Here is a 22,148-nt window from a genome sequence, read left to right as displayed (position 1 = left end):
CATGACGGAAGAATCCAGGAAGTGTTTTGGTTACACAAGGCGGAAGCGTATATTTTAGTGAACCTGAAAGTGTTTTTGGAGAAAACCTGGTTAACGACGAGCACCACGATTATAACTCTCTATTCACTGGGCGGAGTGGATATTGTTTTCACTGTTGGTAAGGACGCCGACGGGTTATTTGTTTCCTTTGGGTATTTTTTCTTGTTAGCCGATGTTAGCATTTCTAACAAGCTTTAGCCTCGCAGCTAACTCACAGTTGGTTTGTTTTTATCTGTTTATTCGGTCAAAGTTAACTTCAGCGAGTTGAGACGGGTAAACAGTTTGTTTTGAGGTTGTTATCCTTGTGTTTTCAGCTAGAATAATTATATACCATTAACTATTCTCTAGGTTTTGTTTATTATAATCTGGTATTGACTCCAAAATATGGCGAGGTAATCTCATAAAAACTATGTGTCACAACAAGTTATATGATCAACTTATAAACCTTTTTAGTGTCTGATCTTTCAGAAACTGTTTCTCCCATTTTTACTCTGTGCAGTCTGCGCTGGGTGGGGACTTGATCATCTAACTGGTGTTTTAAATCATTAGTAATGGTAGTGGTGAAAATAACAGTGCACATTGTATCCTTAAGTACACATTGGAGGTACTACGTTTATCTGACAGCTTCAGTTACCTCGCTGATTCAGATCAACGGTAAAAAAAATAATAATAATAATAATAATAATAATCAATTAATACATTCTGACGTTATTATATCAATTAGCGTCTGCTGCATCTTTTTCTGTTTTTTCCAAATGAGTTAGTGAGAGTGTCACATGTATCACACATATGATAGTGTGTGATACTATACAGGTGCATCATAATACATTAGAATATCATGGAAAAGTCAATTTCCACTAGTTCAAGTCAAATAGCCCCAACTAAGTATTAAGTGCATATAGATGGACATACTTTTCAGAGGCCAACATTTCCATACTAAACATACTTTTCTTTTTGGTGTTTTGTAATATTAAAATGTTTTTGAGACACTGAATTTTAGGTCTTCATTAAATGTAAGCCATAATCATTATAATTAGAAGAAATTAAATAAATTCAGACATGAAATGTTTCATTCTGTGTGTAATGGATCTATATAATATGTTATTTCCACTTTTTGAATTGAATTACTGACATAAATAAACTTTTCTATGACATTCTAATTTATTGAGCTGCACCTGTATTGCAACTCATGGCAAACATTTTTTCAGTCTATTCTATTTTATCTATGTAAACTGCATAGGTGGAATTGTGTGGACCTTGATACACTGGCATTTTTACACAGCATTAATTAAAACCAAGAATAATAATATGAGATCATTAGGGACAAATGTTTTGAAAAAAATCTGGAAAGATATAATGAAGCAGTTGTGAGATATTACAAAGTATACACCTGTATATTCCAGTCTGTAGGATGAGGGAAAAGCAATGAATGCATTAATATTTATAATCTGATAATGTATATACATATGTATATATGTTTATTTACAATGATTCTAATAGGGTTAAGTGTTTAGGTCACTAATGACAACATGCATTGTCATGAAAAGTGAATTTTTACATTTCTAAAATTAAATAAATGAATGGGCCTGCAACTAATGATTTCTTCAGTCTAGAACTGTTAAAATAAAATAAAAACTTTAAAAAAGGTTCAATTATTTGAGTATTTTGCAAAGAAGTAGAAAATTATAATAACTTAGTTGCAGCTCTAATAGGTGAAATTCAAGGAATGGTTTAAATGTATACATTATTTCCATGATCTGCCCTTAATATTATATTATTTTTTCTTTGTGTAGGTGTTGTCATAAGTAGGTCCACTGATTTTCTCTTTTTATTTTCCTCAAGGTAAACTGGATCACTCCAGTGCTGCTCACTACATCCGCTTCTTCCCCCTGAGAGTTTGGCGTCTGACCTCGATCACCATCAGTGCCTGTGTGTCCAGACTCCACTTCCACCTTTTACCCTTCGTTAACCTGTAGTTTTCAGCCCATCTCATCCATAACAGTCCATCTCTGTCAATGGCTGGGCGTGGTGGAGGATCAACCAGGCCAAATGGTGCCGCAGCAGCAAACAAAATCTGCCAGTTCAAACTGGTGCTGCTGGGGGAGTCAGCAGTGGGCAAGTCCAGCTTAGTGCTGCGCTTCGTCAAAGGCCAGTTTCATGAATTCCAGGAGAGTACCATTGGAGGTAAGAGACTGAAAATCATTGTATATGGGTCTCTGATTGTCTCAGCAGGTAGATTGTGTTGTTATGTGTATGCAAGTGGCTTTTAAAAATGTATCTATATCAAAGAATAAGTAAGGATATTGCAGATTTGACAGCTTTTGATACTTGGCATCACACACACACACCTTTTGTTATTAAACTTTTTATTTGAAGAAAACAAAACAGCACATACATGTTGCTTTACATCTTGTAAACATGTCAAGTCTTTTCATCAAAACATAAGAAGAAAGAAATGTTTTTTTAAAAATAAAAGAAATTAAAAAGAAAAAAATCTATAAATAAAATCAAAAGTCAAAATCACATCCTTGCAATAGCATTTAAAACTCTATCACAATACTCTTACAAAGACATACTTATACCTAAATTGATAGGCAACTTGAAAATCAGAAAAAATAAAATAAAAATAATAATGACAATTCGACAATCACAATAACAGCCTTAATAATAGTGAGTTTATCTGCCCCATGTAAACCTTCCTTCATCCATGTTTTCTTCTGCAAACAGAACCTTATCATGGGGTGATAACATTGATGACAAGAGCAACATCCACACACACCTTTTGATCTGTAAAAAATAATATCAAGGCCCTAGTTAAGATATAATTAAAGAATTTCAACCTATAATTTTCATGTTGGGGGGGGCTTTGTCCCATTTCTATAAATAACTTTACATTACACAAATAGTACAAGTTTCTGGGCTTTAATTATTTTAAAAAATCTTTCTAAAAATTAACTATCGCATATTACAAAATTTAAGAAATCACCAATTCTACTCTTGATAAAGTGCGTTTGCATCACAAGTTGCGTGTTTGAAATATACCAACAACAAATTTCCTATTTTCCTGTGTTTTTGTGTCTAAGTGAATAATGGTAACAACCATTTGTGAAACAAGCACTTCTTGTGCCCGTATATTGACCAGCTGGTTTCGTGGCTGCAGCGCTCTGTCAATACTGGACCATTAGTCACTTAGATCCAAAAACATTGGAAACAGGGTCTTGGTTGCGAGTGGCATGTTTCATTTCTTGCACATTATAATCCCACTGATCTTCACTGTCCTGCTCTCCACAGCCGCATTCCTCACTCAGACCGTCTGTCTGGACGACACCACTGTGAAGTTTGAGATCTGGGACACAGCAGGTCAAGAGCGCTACCACAGTCTGGCTCCAATGTACTACAGAGGCGCTCAGGCGGCCATCGTGGTCTATGACATCACCAACACAGTAGGTTTCACCTGCAGGGCAACAATAAGGGAGTCTTATCAGTCAGCAGCAACATGACTAACTCTTTCTGTTTTGACTAACTTTTATGTTTTTTCTGTCTTTTTCTTTGTCTAACTCATTGTTGACTGTATTGCTGTGACTAAAAAAACAGCTAAATGCAGAAGTTAAAAGAAAAATTGTACATTTGAGAAAATGTAGGTATATCTGGGGTTTTTAGAGGCAGTGTAGCAAGTAACTGCAAGTTACAAGACACCATGCAGTTTTAATTAAAGTCTAAAATTAGTCCTGCAGGTGTTTAGACTTGTGGGTGTTAAGACTTCACAAAGAAGTGTGCATCCTGTAAGTGAGAAAGTCCCACCTACATTGGGTTAAATATAGTCATCATGTGAATATAAAAAGCAGTATTAATAGAGATTGTTGCTCCATTAGGATACTTTTGCACGAGCGAAGAACTGGGTGAAGGAGCTGCAGAGACAAGCCAGTCCAAACATCGTGATCGCTCTGGCTGGAAACAAGGCTGACATTGCCAACAAGAGAGCCGTAGACCTTCAGGTATGAAGACGTTCAGCAAATTAAGACTTCAGACCTTTTAAAGCCTTATCCTAAAACTTATCCTGAATTTATCATAAAATAATGCTAAACATGTAATTGTGTTTTTAGGAGGCACAAACATACGCTGATGACAACAGTCTACTCTTCATGGAGACCTCAGCCAAGACTGCCATGAACGTCAATGAAATTTTCATGGCTATCGGTAAGTGCATCATCTCTCTTTTCCCCTGCTCCCACAGAGGGATCTTTCGGGGAAATCTATGCTTTATTTGTGCAATCGAAGTTGAATTAGACACAAATTTCATAACATGACAACTGACACGGCTTTTGCCTGTTGTAAATTATACATTTTTGTACATACTGAGGTCCCTAAACAGTTAAATTGGGTATAACTGAAAATCTGAGACTCACTCAGAATGTATTTATGATGATGTAAGTCCCAATAGTAGCCGTGTCAGTGTAGTAAGCAAATTGTTTCCCTAGAGCATTCAGAAGATGTATGGTTTTCCTATGTATATTGATAAATAGGGGGTAGTTTGAGAGTCTGAGTAGTTTCCAGAACAAAAAAGCTCACCATCCAAGGAGCAAAATGTCAAATGTATAGAGTTTTAAATACCAAATCGGTTTTTCATTGGTGTTCATCAAGGTATTGGTGTCTTCAGATTTAGGAGTGATTTTTGGCTATATTTATCAATTCTTTATCAAGTTTTAAAACATGGGTAACTGTAGCACCTAATTTGTATATCAACTTTTAAAATTGTTGCAGTTTGAATAACCAAACACATTTCCAGAAGAGAACAGTGCTGATCTGCATCTCAAATAAATCTTAAGGGTTACAGTCTTCAGATGATGTACACCACTTCTATATGGCATCTACTGTTAACCTAAAAAAAGACAGATTGGTGGGTCTTTGGTGGGTTTCAAGGTTTAGTAAAAAAGAATAAATTCAGTATTTTTCAGCACTAAAATGGCAAAATATAGTGTAGTGTAACCTTTGTTCTTTATGTTCGAACTCTGAACTGTTAAATTTGCTAAATTGTAACCACTGTGATTCTGTCCCTGCAGCGAAGAAGCTACCGAAGAGCGATCCTCAGGGTGCAGCTGGACAAGGGGGCCGGACCAGGACAGGAGTTGATCTACAACAAGCTGCTCCTCAGAGCGGCAGCAGCAAGTGCTGCGGCGGCAGCAATTAGCAAGTACAAAACAATGAACTTAGTGAGCGAGCCCTGAACATCGTTTTAAGGACAGCGCGTAGCTTAAACCCAGAGAGGCAGGAGAGGGCAGAGCCACTCGCCACCCTGCACTTAAACTGAGATTACAGATGAGATTATCTGGATCCTCTTTGATTAAAGGAACTTTTTTTTTTAAAGAATCATAAGCTAGAGGGAATTACCAAGATCCCTCACTTCTTCTTCTCTGTCTTTCCCCCGTGTATCTATCGATCTACCTCCCTGTTCATCTTCAGCTTGTCTCTGTTGATTTTTTTTCTGTCTTAAATGATTTTTTTGAAGGGTGATTCTGAGGTTGGTTGCCATTTTCCCTATTTGTTGAGTGTGTGTGTCTATGTAATGCATGTGTATGTATATTCTACATACACATGCATGTGTATTGGCAGTTTACTTTTCTACTCATTTCCCTCTACAGTGATCGTCATTATGAAACATACAAATACCCAACTACTAATGCTGAAATTGCAAACTACAGAGCATTTAATCTTAAAGTTTTTGTCTTATTGCAATTTATCCTCAGCATTTTGTTCTCATTAGGGACCTGGGCCTGACACAGATATAAGGAAAGCTCCAGACTTTGCTTATTGAAGCAGGTTGTGATTAAACAGGCTACACATCTGAAGATGTTTCTGAACTGTGCAACAAATGCAGTTGTTTGCATTTATTGTGTATTGATACCAGAGAGTTGTTAGCCTTTTTAAAAAGAAATGTGAAAATAACTTGTAAATCTAAAAAAAAAAAGAAGTAATAAATAACATGCAAGATTCAATTTGTTTTGAGTTGTTTTGCAGTGGTATGATGTGAGTGGAGGGTTATTTGCATAAGTCTGTTGGCGGTGCAGGCGGGTTCAAACCAATGTGGCCTGGTTTGGCGTAACAAGCAGCACAGCCTCTTTAGAAGGCTTTTAGATTTGTTAGAGGCTGTATTGGTCCAAATATAAGACATAGTTTGCTGTATTTTTTACTGCAAATTACAGCCGACAAACCAAACGTATGACATGCAATCAGCAGGGTTTTTTAAAATTCTGTTTTGGATTATTCATTGGAATGAAGAACACCATGTTTATCAGATTTTAATCATATTTGTAGATCTGCCACTTCCACCAAGGAAGGTATGTTTCCGGTTTGGTTTAATGATTGGTTTGTCTGTTTGTCAGTGAGATTTCTGAAAAACTACTGGCCACATTTTTATGAAACTTGCTGGAAGGAAGAATCCATAAAATTTTGGAGCAGAGCCAAACCACAGAGGAGTTTACACCAATTATTTCCCACTTTTAATAACATTGCAAGATCAAGCATTTGGCCTTGGCAGAGGTGTCCAGTTTTTTTTATGGATTCTTTATACCATATATATATATTATTAAGACATGAAAAAACATTATTTAAAGATGTCAACTATGATATAGCTGCCATTTGGGTTGAGGTGGATTATCTTACAATTAGAACTTATAGGTCTTATATTTGAGTTTATATGGTTCTGTCCAAATTCTCTAAATTACATACTGATGGTGTTCAAAGTCTGCATTGGTAGTAAGCATCGAGCAACAAAAAGTACTTGGTCATAACAACAACTGTCATATTTTATTTGCACCTTATTACAGCAACTTTGTAGCTTGGCAAATCTCATTCAGAACTAAATACACTGATATGGAGAAAGAGATTTCTTTCCTGTTTTTAAATGTTATTCATACAGCTTTTTAAATTCCATATTCATCTGTTAGCCACTGATCAGAGCTTTGGAACATTGGGGGAGAAATCACCATGATTAAATTGGCTATGAACAGATCCATAATCCAGTTACTAACAAATGTTTGAATTGGATTCATGGCCACATGTTCTGCAATGCAAAAACAGTTAATTGTTAGCCTAAAATGTACATTTCTTAGTGCGATAAGGCAGCATATACTGCGTCAATAAAAAAATCAACCACTAGATGGCAGCATCATGCTTTAATCTAGGTTTATTAATCACAAATGTGTTCTGTTAAATGCATGTCTAGCCATTCATTTACATGTAGTCAATATTTCCTTTTAAAAGTTTTTTTAAAAATGCACACATTAAATTAATATGAAATATGTCTGTGTATTTGTGGTAGCTTTTAGTAAAATATTACCATGTTTAAGTGATGGAGAGGACAAACTCTTTCCCACATTTTAATAGCTTTAAAAAAAATTAGCACACCTTCTGTGTTTGCATTTGTATGCACAGCCATCTGTGTGTATGTGTGAAGGTGGACTGTATGTAGATTAGCAATGCAAAAAAAAGCTATTATCGCCAAAGTAAAAGCTGTCTTTTAGAGGATTGGCACAGTCGTGGTGTGCTTCATTTGTGCTCACCTGATTATCCTGCAGCTCATTGTAAAGCAGGGTTTCTCTGGGTTAATGCAGCAGTTCACTGTGTTGTGATGAACGGTGCCCTTTTTTATAGAGGTTGCTGAAGCTCTTTGAGGTTTTAAGTCTATTAGCTAAAAAAAATTGTAGAATACATTAAAGGGCAACCATGCAAAGGAGGATCTCCGAGTCTGTTAAGGTTTTAGAAATGTCTAGCAGTGTTCGGAGCATTTCAGAAGGAGGAGCAGCTTAAATGGAGAAAACACTGTGAACATACACTCACTCTTTGTGCAACTATTACAAAATGCAATAAATCCTTCCCATATGAAGGTTATTATGGTGAGTTATTATTATTGGGTTTGGTAGTTTGTGCTTCTGGGGAGCTGCATTTGTATTTCTAACATTTTGGCCTCGCCATAACATCAATACGTTTTTATGTATGCAGAAATTAAATTATTGGTGGTCGGAGCCCTAACCTGCGTTAGTGTAGTGGCTAATGTTGACTTTTTAGTGGGCTATAATAAATTAATTGTCAGTAATAGAGATCTTAAACACTCCATTTTAAATTTTTGTTTCAAGTTTCCAGATCAAAATTCCATCCAAACTGAGCACAAATTTTCTATAAATTTTCCAGAAAACCTGCAAAAGAAAACCATCAATTACAGTGTTGTGAATGTTTGAAGTTGGTTTTATCTTGATAAACAGTTGGGCGTGTTCATTTCCCAGTAGGGTGCCATTAAACTCTTGCAGAAGACGGTGCGACAAAATTGCATTATTAAAAGAGCGCCAGTTAAACTTCAAAGGATGGAAAAGTAAATTGAAAACATGATTAAAATATGTCATGTTGTTTGTTTGTTTCAAGTACAAGTTTGAATTAGGTCCCTTCATCGCTCCACACAAATCTGATGACAGGAGATAGTAATGAAACAATATGTTTGCTTTCAAGGTTATAACGGTACAGCTGATTAAAGTCTGTTCTGTTGGTCCAAGCAGCAACCTCTGAGCCTGAAAAGTGAAGCCAATGCAGAGGTGCCTTAAACCTGTATTCTCTCTAATGGCCAGCAGGGGGGCGACTCCACTGGCTGCAAAAAAAAAAACTCAGATTGTTTCGAAGTCTATGAGAAAATAGACAACATTTTACTTGATTTATTCCTTGATAAGCATTGTCCTAATAAGTTTATGGTCTCAGTCGCTAGTTTCAAGTATTCTTCAAACAGCATGATGTTCATTTTGTAAATTATGGTTCCATTTAGAGTAAAATAGATTATAAAAAAAGCTCTAGGGCATCCTTTTGTCCTAAAACTTTGACCATTTCACAGTGTGTTTTCAGTTCATTGTACCATGTTGGTCACCTTAAATGTCTTTCTTCTGCGTTTAGTTGTACTAAAAGCAACAAATCCTTCAAACAGAAAGACCACATTTTGTTCCTTCATAATAAGCCGCTTTTCAAACATCAACTGGGGACATATTATGCGGGAGGACAGTCTTATTTAATAGCGTAACTAGCTGGCTGTTTATTTTTGACCTTGCTAACCTAGCTAGCTAGCCAGCACAACTCCTAGCTGATAACTCTCTTTCTTTTGCTCTATGTAAACAAAAACTACAACAGTGCAAAGATTTTTACACCACAAAATGGTGTAACTTGTATTTTAGGCTGACAGCCCTCCTATTGTAGTTTTGATGCCCTAAACCTAACATTAAATCCACTTTTAAAGCCATTTAAACACACACACACACACACACACACACACACACACACACACTTGCCTCAGAGACAGGCAGCATCTCTGCCAAAAGCAGGCGGCTGCTCTGTTCACAGTAAATGATTTCTCATTTGTTGAGCTGTCAATCAAGATGTGTTCTGTCAAAAAAGAAACTCATTTCATACTTGGCCTCTGTGAATCATAATGGTGTGAGAGCTGGACTGAAATTGACTGCGTTTAGAGGAGGAGATTTGCAGAATGAAGGAAATGTGCCCTGAAAATAAATGCAACCTTTTACACGTTCACATTATTTGTAGCTTTTTTTTTTGGCAAAATGGCCAAAACCTAGCTTTAGCATGGCGTGGTTGTAATAACAATAATGATTTTTTTTCTCAGATTAGCTTTAGTAGTGTGTTGTACCATGCTTTTGCTTGAGAAACCTCTGGTCCAATTTTATAGCAGTTCAAAAGACACAGTCAAACATTTCCAAATGCTCGCTCTGATGGATTCCTTCTATCTTCCTGGACAGAAAGAAATGTCATTAAATACCAAGGGCACAGGGACACGGTATCTGGATTGCATTCTGTGGTGATTTCCACTGATAGCGATAGCATGTGTGATGTGGTACAATAATTGTCTCTTATCTAAAATGAAACATCTAACTGTGTTGCCTCCAGATAGGATGCTGCCGAGGAAGGGAGCACAATAAAGCACAATAAACAGTTGAATGCATTGTGATTCTTTTGAAATGACTTGCATTATGTTGCAATATATTTGCACATTCCTTGTTTAACTGAGCATCCACACAGTTGAAGACCAAGTGGCTTGTATACTGAAAACAGGGTGTGTTTTCTTGGTTACAAAAGAGTCAAACATGAAAGGAAGAGTGTGACATTTTGGGAGATATGCCTGTTTGATGAGGAGATCCACTCTCACATCTTTATGATAAATATGCAGCCACAGCCAACAGCCAGTTACCTTAGCTTGGGCAGTCCATGGCCTAGAGGTTAGGAATCTGGCTTGTAACTGGAGGGTTCGAATCCCAGGACTGACAGGCCAAGGAGACTGATCACTTGAGCAAGGCACATAACCCCTCCCCCACTGCTCCCCGGGTGCAGAATTGTGCTGCCCACTGCTCCTAAGCATGGTGTGTTCACGGGTGTGTAAAAGGATGGGTTAAATGCAGAGGACGAATCCACTGCTCGCTGTTTCAGTGTGTGTGTGTGCCAAAAATAACTGCATCTTAGCTTAAAGACTACAAGGCAGGAACCTGGCGCTTTGCAGAGCTAATAAAATAATGCTACAATGTCAAATCTTGTCCATAACCTAAAAAGGTTTATAAGTTGATCATATAACCTGTTTTGACGCAGAGTTTTTTTTCTATTATATTACCTCGCCATATTTTGGAGTCAATACCAGATTATAATAAACAAAACCTAGAGAATAGTTAATGGTATATAATTATTCTAGCTGAAAACACAAGGATAACAACCTCAAAACAAACTGCTTACCTGTCTCAACCCGCTGAATTTATTTTGACCAAATAAACAGATAAAAACAAACCAACTGTGGGTTAGCTGTGAGGCTAAAGCTTGTTAACAATGCTAACATTGCTAACAAGAAAAAATACCCAAAGGAAACAAATAACCCGTCGGCACCATACTAACAGTGAAAACAGTATCCACTTCACTCTTGCTGTTTCCCACTATTTGGTGTCTTTATGCTGTGTTAAGCCAACCAGCAGTTAGCCTTAGCTGCTTGGTCCAAAAGCATGGTTGATGTTGATGATCATTTTCAGATTGAAGAAGACAAAGGAGAAAAGAACACTCATAAGATTTATAAGTCTAAGTGCATATACTTGGCTCACACAGCAAGACATTTTATGTTGTCATTGAGGTCTATTCATGATTGTCATTCACGACTCTAAAGAGAGAAAAACATGCCTAATATGTCTCCATGAATCGCCTGGATTTGAATAGCGCTCAGCCTTCATAATGATGACTCATAACCACAAAACTTACATGAAAAAAAATCTCAATGACTTTAGCTGTGAATTTCAATAGTTGAGCTCCTGTTGTCTTCACCTTCTCTGCAAAAAAAACATTGCCAACTTGAGTGTCGTTCTATTACTGAGAAAACTAAAGTTCAGTGGCATTGACCCTCAAGGACAGATCGAACAATGATGCACACTTTAGCAACAAGTCTTACCCAGAATGCATCATTGTGATCTTGTGATTTTATGTCACTTTACTGAGAAGCTTTCCTCATCATTCATTCTTAATTGTTAAGTCTACCTATAAGTATTTTTTTAAATACTCCTGTAGTCTTTGCTCTCCTCATTAACAAGGATACCCACATATGATGTAGGTTCATACATTCATGGAAAAAATAATAAGACCACCCTTGTCTTGAATTTCTCGTTAATTTTAATGCCTGGTACAACTAACGGTATATTTGTTTGGACAATTATTATGATAACAACAAAATTAGCTCATAAGAGCAGCTATTTTTGTTGTTATCATTATATTTGTCCAAACAAATGTACCTTTAGTTGTACCAGGCATTAAAATGAACACGAAATTTAAGAAAAAGGGTGGTCTTATAATTTTTTCCATGACTGAATATTGTCTCTTTTACTCTAAACAGGACCATAATTTACAAATATACATCAAACTGTATTGAAGAAGACTTAAAACTAACGATTGAGGCCATAAAGTAATTCTGAAAATATTTACTGACATAATAATCCAAGTTAGAAGTAGGGTCATTTTCTCATAGACTTCTATACAAACTTGCAACCAGTGGAGTCGACCCCTGCTGGCCATTAGAGAGAATGCAGGTTCTAGGAATTTCCGCATTGGTCTCCCCATGATTTTTCCTTTTCTATATAATTCTCTATTTTCATATATTTTTACTAGAAAGTTTACCTTGTCTGTTAGTAAGATAGATGTCAACAAAAATCGTTGACTTCAAAAATGTAATATCTGTTTTGAGAAAAAGTTTGACTTTGTAGAAAAGACAGAACAATCTAGAAAACTCAATTTTTTTTCTTATGAGGATTAATTTTTTGGTCTTATCTACAATTTATAGATGACTTAAGAGTCTGTAATGTGATGTAAATTAAATGAAGACCAAGAAATTATTACATCTTCTGAAAAAAATAATTTATCAAAATGCTACATATTTCAGCTGCTGTAGTGGACTAATGTCACAATGAATCAGAAGTTGATTATTGTGGTCACGCTCAGACACTGAACTGCAGTTATTATCTGGCTCCAGCTCTGAAAGTGGATCTTTTCTTCTGTTCCACATTCTCACTTTTTCTTTCTTTTTAAATGAACTACTTGTATCCTTCAGAGTGCCATCTTAATCAAACTTTGAAGTCAGAAAATGTTGCCATGGTGACCAGGTTAAACTGAAATGCGCTGCGGTTTCTGATAATTCGGGGACCAGAAGAATATAAATGTCCTTTAATGAAAGCTCTCAAGATGATGGTGGAGCCGCTCATTGGTATTAACGTTGATGCTTGATTGGACTCATGGAAGTGTAACATATACACCTTGTAAATCCAGCCTTAACAACAGGAGGCTGATTCAACTATTGTGGGAGCGCCCAGTTGTGTGTATGCCTGTATGTTTTCTTTTGTATCCACAGAGACGTCGCTTGATGAGCTGTGATATCTTACACCCTTGTCTCTGCCTGTATGTGCACACAAGCACATGTGCACCTTTTTATTTTTAGGGTGGCTGCCTTGTGGCGAGGTCAAGCAGGGTGCCAAAGGACCTCAATGAGAAGGACATAGCTCAAACTCCAAGTATGTTTCCACCAAGCATCCATCATCGTCCGGCTGACAGCTGACCCAGACACACACAACCAGGTCAGCCGCAGCACATTCAGGCATGTGCCTGTGTCACTGTACTCCCGAGTTCATCTGCAGGCATCTGCTTTTGAACGTAGCCCAACAATGTTAATGAGGGGCTCTAAAGGGGGAGGGACTGGAGAGTGATTCCTGGTGATAGCCACCCCTCCAGCACAAACAGGACCCAAAGGGGGGGAGCCTTTGACGTGACATGTCAGAGTAGTACAACATTTTCCTTTGACCCGCAACCAATTAATCTCACTGCAAGTGACTCTTAGGTGGTTTTTAATAGATTTAAGGATATGCATTAGCATTGTTTCAGGGCTGTAAAAACGCCAGCAGGTGTTTTACAAAGACTTCAAGTGAGGTCATGCAAAATAGTATTTTCACCAGACAAAATGAGCAAATAACAGAACAGATAGATGTTTTCTTGACACTGTAGGCTTTAGCCCTGTGGCAGGCCATTAACGACCTGTGGGTCAAACAAGCTGCTGGATGGCCTGAGGACCGTTTTCCAAGTTACAATGACAATAACCTGATTCACACTGGAAATTGTTTTGTCAGAGTATATAAATCTTCTTTATGAGGATTTCTCGGACCCCATCGTCAGAAACCTGTTTCCACAATTGTGTATTTCATAGTAAAAGAGCTTAAACAAGCTATTCATTCTTCCCCTGTCAGGACCAGTTTATTTTTAGGAATCATTCTAATATTTGAAGGGTTGCATGATAGAAGAGTTGTGTTTAATGTTGTACAAACTCACATTTACTTAAGTGCAGTTGCAGCAATTGAGTATAGTAAAAATATATGATTTATCTGTCATAGTAGGCCTATAGTGTTAATCCTTGTGTCAATTAATTTAGTTAACAAGGTAATTTTATAAGACGGTTAATTGAAAGTCAGCACTTTAAAGAAAGATAAGTTATGGGCCTTTTAGTGTTTTATTACATAATGCTTGTTTATTAACTGGCCCCTGGCCTTAAGTCATTTTGCAAAAGCAAGTTAAATACCTCTGCTCTAATCTTTAGTCTTCGGAAAATAAAAAGGAGGATTTTTTTAAGGCTGCTCCACTGATTTTACATACACATTTTACATAAAAGACTAATTTGGTCACCATTAAGAGTAGATTACCTTTACTGGTTGTATATTGTCCTCTGTGGCTCTGGAGGGATAGAAAATAACCCTGATTATGGTTTAGAGACTACAAATCCATACAACAAAGACATGGGCTTTTAACAGGCATTGTGGGAAATGTATGCTTTGACCCAACATGGAGACTAAAATGTCTAGGACATCTTGGCCTCTACAGCTTCAATTTTGACATAGAAAAAATCCATCTCTTGTGAGTTCCCAAATATATGTGGGAATCCAACAAGAAATTGTAGTTCAGAAATACATATAGAAGAAACAGCCACTAAAAAAAAAAAAGCCTAGTTAATGACAAGATAATGCCCCACTCTGTGGTACATAGGGCTGGGCGTTATATCCATATAAAAAATATATTGATATATTTTTAAACGTGATATGGAATTTGACCATATCGCATATATCGATATAGTTCTTTTTTTTCTTTCTTTATATATAAATGCTGCCCTTAGTAGGGTTTGTCATATTTAGTTATTTTGTAATGTTCATTATTCTTTTCTCATATAATTACATTTTTTCTTTCTATTTTATTTAATAGGCTATATTTATTCAAGATATTTTTATTTTTATTTAAATGTGCACTTTATGGAGCTTTGATTTTTTTTTTTCAAAGGTGCTCCTGGTGTTTTTATGGTCTATTTATGGTCACTTGAATAAATGGTTTCAATAAAACTACTTGTGACATGTCATATTTGGCTTTGACTGATCATTTGCTCTCACTTTATGATAAAAAATATCAGGAAAAATATTGTATATCGATATTCAGCCTAAATATATCGGGATATGACCTTTGGTCCATATTGCCCAGCCCTGGTGGTACATATATTGCTTTCATGAATTTAAGGTATAACAAATCTTTATGTTATGTGGTAATGTTTTCTAAGAGCCAATATTAAGATTGATATTGGCTCAAAACACTCATTTTGTTACATACAAAACAAAATATTTCGAGAATTAAACCTCTGATGTCCAGGAGATTTTGTTTCAAATTTGTCAACTTGCTATGCATTAATTTCTGTCTCTGTTTAGCATCTTTCAGTCTGTCCTTACATCACATGCATAGCCAAGTTTGTGTCGAGAAAAACTCGACACAAACTTGGCTATCAATCAGATTTTTCATTTTATTTTAATTAACAAACTATAAAGCTGCCAGGAACTGAAAATACAAACAAATGACACAGGTGTCTATGGAAATGTACCATTTTTTAAAACCATTTATACACACAAAAACAGCAGAATAAATAAATAAATAATAAAACTGCAAAATAGTCTATTTGCATGTAAATTAAAAATAGTAATAGTTTTCATTGTAGAAAGAAAATTCACATTTTACAAATAGTCTAGAAACATAAATGGCACACTGTGAAAGCTCCTATGATTGCACTGATTCAACTGGCTTTCTCAGCTTATTTACATATCATATATAAATAAAGTAATTACTGTAAATAAAACAAAAGCTGCATTACCCTCTATATATTTACATAATTGCTGTGACTTTAATAGCCACATTTCTTTGGCTTTAACAAGTACATTTCAGCAAATCAGGTTGTTTTTCTGTTTTTTTTAACATTTCACATTTGCCACTGTCGCTTCCGCTCTGATTTCAGTTGTCCTCTCCCTCTCTCTCAGCCTCGCGCGCAACGGTTTGGTATCTCAGTCGCGCAGGCGGCGGTGGCACAGCGCGCGCACACTATCCGCGTGGTTTATCTTTCCTTGACTCGCTCGCGGGACTGAAACGCCTGCAGCTGAGCTCGCGCTGTAATCTGGCGACTGGAAATGGACAGCAGTAACGGAGGACCGGTGGATCCACCTCACACAGGTAGGAAAACGGCTTTAATTTGTACAAGTCGACGCTGTTTGTCTGCTGGTCGTCTGACACACATGTACACTGCTCGTATCTTCCGACCAAATGTTTCTACTGATGTTTCTACAATGTGCCTCTTTGTCAAAATGCTGTTAATGTTGGCTAAAGAACAACAAAGAAGTCTAATTAGCTAACGATATGTTTGTCTTAGTTTTATAATATCAACATGATAGCCTATTTCCTCAATTCGCATATACTTAAGTTGTTAAACTAAGTTGTTTAAGAAACCTTTGTGACAGGATGCAAACACGTTTGACCTTTTAATATAAAGTTTACAGTTGTGTTTGTTATCTTAGCTTTAAAATAGTTTACAAACATGAAGTATTTCTGTCATTGCTCAAGGGTGTAGTAGTTTCTTGACAGCTGTGATATCCCTGTTGATGAAGCTCAAATGTTCTTGACCAGGTTAATGAATAGAGCAGTCTAATTATTTATACCATATGGACTTGAAGCATCTGTTGACTCAAAGTCTCAGTCGGGGTGTAAATGTCTCTGTTCACATGCACATTCTCACACTCCAGGCCTGTGTGTGTGTGTGTGTGTGTGTGTAAACCACCTTAAGTGTCCTGCAAAATAAGTTGGAAAGGTCAGAGATGGACAATGCAGCATTTTTTTTCGAGTGTCCATTTGAGAAATATGTCCCTGTCTTACCTTTTGCCTTTTTTTTATTTTTTACATTAATTCTTCTTTTTGCATATGAATGCAGAACCTTGAGGCAACAGGACCATATTTGTTATCAGTGGATTTCATTTGTAGTCCAAGTACCATTGACCAATGAGGTTTAGGTGGATTTTGGTTGACTGAAGGTAAACTGTCATTGTAAAGAGCAAACAAGGCGGCACACATTGGCGCCTGATGGTGCTTTCACAACACAAGTCTGTTTGACTAGTACGAATGAGAGTGATTTTTTGATGCTTTTGGTTTATTTTGTATTTTTGTCTGGTTTGCTTTCACTGTGCATACATGTAAGAGAAATGTAAAAGTATACAGATATAAAGTTTACATCTCACATAATGCCGGCAAAGTTAGTCCCCAATCCGCTGCGTTTTGGCTCATTTCCTGTGATCCCAGTGCAATCAAACTGTGCTAGGATTCATTTGGAAACGGACCGGTTCTTTTAGTCCGCACCAGAGTACAATTGGATCATTCCCAGTCGACCAAATGAAACGTAACGAAGATCTAACCATACTAGAGATACGTTAAATAGGACTAAACTTTGGGTTGTGAAAGCGGCCTTTGTCGCAGTAGTAGTTACTACATTCTTGTGTCCCAAGTTGCTAAATGGACTGTGACATACGGAAGAGGAAGTGATACAGATATCCGCTGGTTAAACTGGAACCCCAGAAATATTGGACCTTGTTGTTGGACTGATAGCTGATGGGTTTGAGATTGCTTTAAGCAAGACTGAACCCCAAATTACTCCCCTGCAAAATACAAATAGCATGAAATGTATTGTAAAATCATCTTGAGAAGAAAAAAGGGTGAGCTCAGTTTGGTGGTTATATTTTGTATCAATATATTGATTGTTTGGTCTGTAAAATACAAATTTAGAAATTGACACATTCAGAGTGTTTGTTGAAGACTAAAAAAAAACTAAAAATATTCACATTTCACAGAGATCCTTTCCCCTAACTGATTATTAGTGTATTTACTGATTCATTTTCTAATCCATTAATCAACTTACAGCCTCGACTATACATCATTCAGTGAAAGACCTTATGTGTCAGCCTTGCTGGCCATATTTCAGTTCAGTTATGTTTCTTCCTGTTTGTCTCACACTGTCATTACTGTGAGTGTTGCCATGGCATACTCAGCTGCTACTCAATTCAAGCAGAGCAGACCCACTTAAACACCCCAGCACTGGCCACATCATCTTCTGCATCCTCTTTAAATGACCTTGCTCTCCTCCGTCCCCCCTCTGCGTCAGCTTCAAACCTAAATGGCTCCAAATGACGCCCGCCTGCTGCCTGCCAAGCACCGCCGCATCGCCTAAGAGATGTTCTTTCCAACTGCATGCAAGCAGTCATTTTCGCTGTGAACAAAAGGTCCTTGATTCATCAAATCCCGCACCTCCTACTGCCCACTCTCCAGAGTGATGCCATAATTTTCACCAGCACTCCTCCTGTGCGAGGCTGGGAGAGTTTCATCGTACGTTGTGTGATTCTGTTGGGCTCTTAGGTGTTTACGCAGCTGGGACAGACTCACACTCTCCGAGCAGCATGATGACTCAAACTCACTAAAAGAGCTTTCTGAAGAAAGACAAAGCTGACTTTTATGTCGCATCTTTCATACATAAACTGTGATTTACGTTAAATACACATTACATTACACACATCAAGGAAACAAAGGCTCTTTTCAGTCGGCTTTTAAAATAAGTGACAGTCGTTCATTGACAAGGAGCATAAAAACTGGTTAGCTCTTTGCTTATAAACCAGTACAAGAAAATGTGGTGCAAGGCCACCCAGTGCCTGAAACACAGGTATTTTTAAAAGCTATTTAAAAGTATTTTTTAAAGGCTGTTTCAGGGAGCACTGGAGGACAAGAACTGACAGACCTTAGCTGTCTTACCTATCCCCCGCTCACAGAGCTTATTATTTACTGTGGTAGTTCACTGGCTCTTTTTCATTTTTGCGATTAAAATATTAATTTGCAAGCATTGCTTACATGCAGTTTGCAAATATGCTGTTTTGTATGTAGGGCTGAAACAATTTCTTAATATCTTAATAGATAACAGTGGATACCACACATATAAATACACATTAAAGTATTTAAAAGCTTGCAGCCTGATGATTAGTGAATGCTTCTGTTCTGCTTAGAAACCACCTTATTGTTGATGTATCTAGGAAGGCCATACATCCTCTAAATCCTCTAGCTCTGTAGTTTGTTTCATGAGGCTGTGATTTACCTAGTGCTCACAACGGGTCATTTTATAGAGTGAGGTCAAGTTTTAAAAATGCTCACACTATAATGAAATAGCTACTGTGGGGACCAATATCATCATACACATTTTTTTTAGCATTTTTTCAACAGAAATGGCTCATAAGAATTTAATTTAAGAGCTGATATCTCGCCATTTTCCATGGTTTTCTTAAAAATGATTTTGGTTATTATCAAGAAAACCATAGAAAATGGCGAGATATCAGCTCTTAAATTAAACTCTTTTTGTTGTTATCATTATATCTGTCCAAACAAAAGTACCTTTAGATATACCAGGCATTAAAATGAACCATAAACTGAAGAAAACAAGGGTGGTCTAATCATTTTTTCCATGATTGTATGATGGGAGAATCTTCAGTTATGTCTCCAGAATGGTATGAGAAATCAAAACACTGATCTAAAGATTAAAAAAGAAGAGTTGTGAATATGAATGGTTTCACCTGTGTTTCTACCTGCAGAGCCAATGTTTTCCTCCACATGAAGCCAGTTTGTTCTTTCAGACCTAACATCTAGCAGCACGTCACATCCCTCACCACCCTGCACCTGGCAATAGGTCACATTCACAGATTACTTCTATCCCAAACACTGGTGATGAAGTTGAGTGACCAGCCTATCTTTTCGCTCTCTCTCCCACCTCAGAGCGGTCTCCTCTGTACTTTTGGCATTTGGTCGCCACCGTCTGTCTCAGTAAAAACCATCGGCTGTGAAATTGAGAATAATCATGTGGAACGAGATTGGGACGGGAGCAGCTTGAGCTCCAGCCCTTCGCTGTCAATGGACTCGTGGCTCCTGCTGATAAAGTCCACCAGGGACTGAACAATCACCCACAATACATTTTTGTTGACTTGTGAGCAATATTACTTTTTTTCATTGGCATGACGTAGCGAAGGTTCTTCTTTTAGAATCATCACTCTCGGGCTTTTAGTTAATTTCCCAGAGCTGCGTTTTTATTTATGTTTTAAACGGACAATAAAGAGAAATCTCATAGGTATTCCCAAATACTATTCCTAATGTGCGTTATTAATATTCCACAGAAAGTTTTCAAGTGTGCATTAATGCATTACTGGCACACAAATCTCTCTTCCTTTATTTGAACAGCCTCTGGTTATCTGGCAAGATAAAATGCAATTAAAACCGGACAATACACGACCATAAAAACATTGTGCTGAAACCAAATGAGAAAAATACAAATTTGTGGAAACAAAAGGATAAAGTGTGACAATCTCATTATATGTGCTGCACTGAGTCACAGAAACATCATTATATGCTAAACTTGAAAAATGTTTATATTGTAATGCTGTTGTTAAACTATACGAAAGAGTTTATTATATAAAACAAGTAAAGTTTATTGTGTTGGATTACAAACATGTCACCAAAGTCCCTTTAGGAATAATGTGTTGGATGTTACACAAGGCTTGAAATAAAAATATAACTGAATGTGGTTAAAAATATTCTTACACACTGTCAGTTTTATTTATCAAACACGGCTTATTTTGTCTCCTGTAAAAAATATAATTTTTTCCTTACATCTTGAATAATGCAATGGGCGATATGGCCCTAAAAGAATATCACAATATTTCAGACTATTTTTTGCGATAATGATGATCTTGACGAACTTGACGATCTAGAAATACTTACTCTTGACTCTTGACTCTTGAGTATGAGTAAATAATAAAAATAACCATTTAGGGGTTCCGGGGGCATATTTTAATGAAATATTGTAAAGGAGAATAAAGGTTCTTATATGTTTTATTTAAGGCATCTTATTTTGACAGTCTTCTTGTAAATTATGTGGTGGATTCTGTTAACACACTGTGCTCTTATTTTGAAAGCTGCATGTGTTTAGCGACAGGAAGTAAGTCGTCTTTTTGTGATTCAAACAACTTTAATTGTTAGCTAATGTTAGCACTGGCTAAGAAAATGCATTATGCAGCAGTGTGTTTGGATCTGAACCACCCGTACTAGTTGATAGTATTTAATTGGGCTCGCACGCACACACAGACGCACACGGAGAGATGATGTGGGGGCGGGACAGATACAGACAGGTCAGCACGTTTCTCTATCATGCTTGAATTGTTTTGAAGCGCAGGGGGGAGGGCAGCTCTGTTTATTCAGTTGTGTAAGGGTGTGAATGCGCACGCATGTCTGGGAGGAGGACGGGGAGGTGGGGGTCGGGGTTTGACTGACTGGTTGACGATCAACCTTACGCCACTACATCAAGAAGTAGGAATGTTGCCAATATCATGATATGCATTTTTTTAACCATAAAAAAAAATACAGATATTATTGTGAACGATACGACATGGCACAGCACTAGCCACAGGTCAGTAGCACTGAATGCAATTATAGTTTTAACACAGTTTCAGTGGCACATCTAGTGTTGCCTTGTAAATACAAAATATAACCTTATCAAATATTACACAAAAATACATATACATGAGAAGAATGTAAGAAAATCACTCTAGATAAGCCTGATTTAATCTGCCTGGTGTCTGACATGAAAACACTGTTCCAAATCAAACTTTTTTCTTTAATGTTTACTGCAGCTGCCCTTACGAAGGACATACTGTTGCATGCAGTATGCATCATCGCCACCATCAACATGGCGCCTTGAACCTTGACCCTCTGGTTCACATAAATACTGTGCAGTGGATTGTGGGTAGGAATAGCAAGAAAATCATGCCGACTTGCGTAATGCAACATAAGTTACAGATGTAGTAGGACATCCTGGTACTTTTGGCATACTGCATTAAATTTACACTTTAGCTTGTATGGCTGGTATACAAACCCATCATTTTAGCCGTTTGCTGTGTAGAGAAACATTAACATTTATTACCCACAAACCAAAAACTTAATTTGAAAACCACTTAAAAAGAACCAAAACAAAATAACTAAATATCAAACTGAAATCTTACTGTCCTGAACACAGCTTGTTGAACACTATTCTTGGTATAACTAAGAAATCAGTTATAGATGCATCAGTGTCCTCTTCTATTACAAATACTGCAATAAGTATACTTTAAAGATGTACTATGCAAGAGTTGTTG

General features: G+C 37.0%; 2 protein-coding genes across 2 annotated transcripts in view; both read left to right on the top strand.

Annotated features, from left to right (window-relative positions):
* Positions 1 to 7,847, top strand: LOC131959787 (ras-related protein Rab-5C-like). Its single transcript, XM_059325006.1, has 6 exons — positions 1 to 157; positions 1,882 to 2,223; positions 3,331 to 3,482; positions 3,912 to 4,034; positions 4,143 to 4,236; positions 5,100 to 7,847. Exons 2-6 carry the CDS (start codon positions 2,055 to 2,057, stop codon positions 5,225 to 5,227), a joined length of 666 nt encoding a protein of 221 aa, XP_059180989.1. The 5' UTR covers positions 1 to 157; positions 1,882 to 2,054; the 3' UTR covers positions 5,228 to 7,847.
* An 8,134-nt stretch (positions 7,848 to 15,981) lies between these two features.
* The window catches only part of LOC131959561 (zinc finger protein 385B-like), a 93,521-nt gene continuing 87,354 nt past the window's right edge, over positions 15,982 to 22,148 (top strand). Inside the window, exon 1 of the mRNA XM_059324768.1 lies at positions 15,982 to 16,119. Coding sequence (XP_059180751.1) covers positions 16,077 to 16,119 — 43 coding nt within the window. The 5' untranslated portion in view covers positions 15,982 to 16,076. The remainder of the gene's footprint in view (positions 16,120 to 22,148) is intronic.

Source organism: Centropristis striata, chromosome 21, assembly GCF_030273125.1.
Source record: "Centropristis striata isolate RG_2023a ecotype Rhode Island chromosome 21, C.striata_1.0, whole genome shotgun sequence".
NCBI lineage: Eukaryota > Metazoa > Chordata > Actinopteri > Perciformes > Serranidae > Centropristis > Centropristis striata.
Note: the sequence above shows the minus strand (reverse complement) of the source record. Positions and strands in the feature narration are given on the sequence as shown.

What these genes read in the sequence shown, in the direction of transcription:
- LOC131959787 (XM_059325006.1), top strand. Translation starts at nt 2,055, where the DNA reads ATGGCTGGGCGTGGTGGAGGATCAACCAGGCCAAATGGTGCCGCAGCA. An exon ending in TCTATGACATCACCAACACA is followed by an intron (nt 3,483 to 3,911) that starts GTAGGTTTCACC and finishes TTGCTCCATTAG; the next exon opens with GATACTTTTGCACGAGCGAA. An exon ending in TGAAATTTTCATGGCTATCG is followed by an intron (nt 4,237 to 5,099) that starts GTAAGTGCATCA and finishes CTGTCCCTGCAG; the next exon opens with CGAAGAAGCTACCGAAGAGC.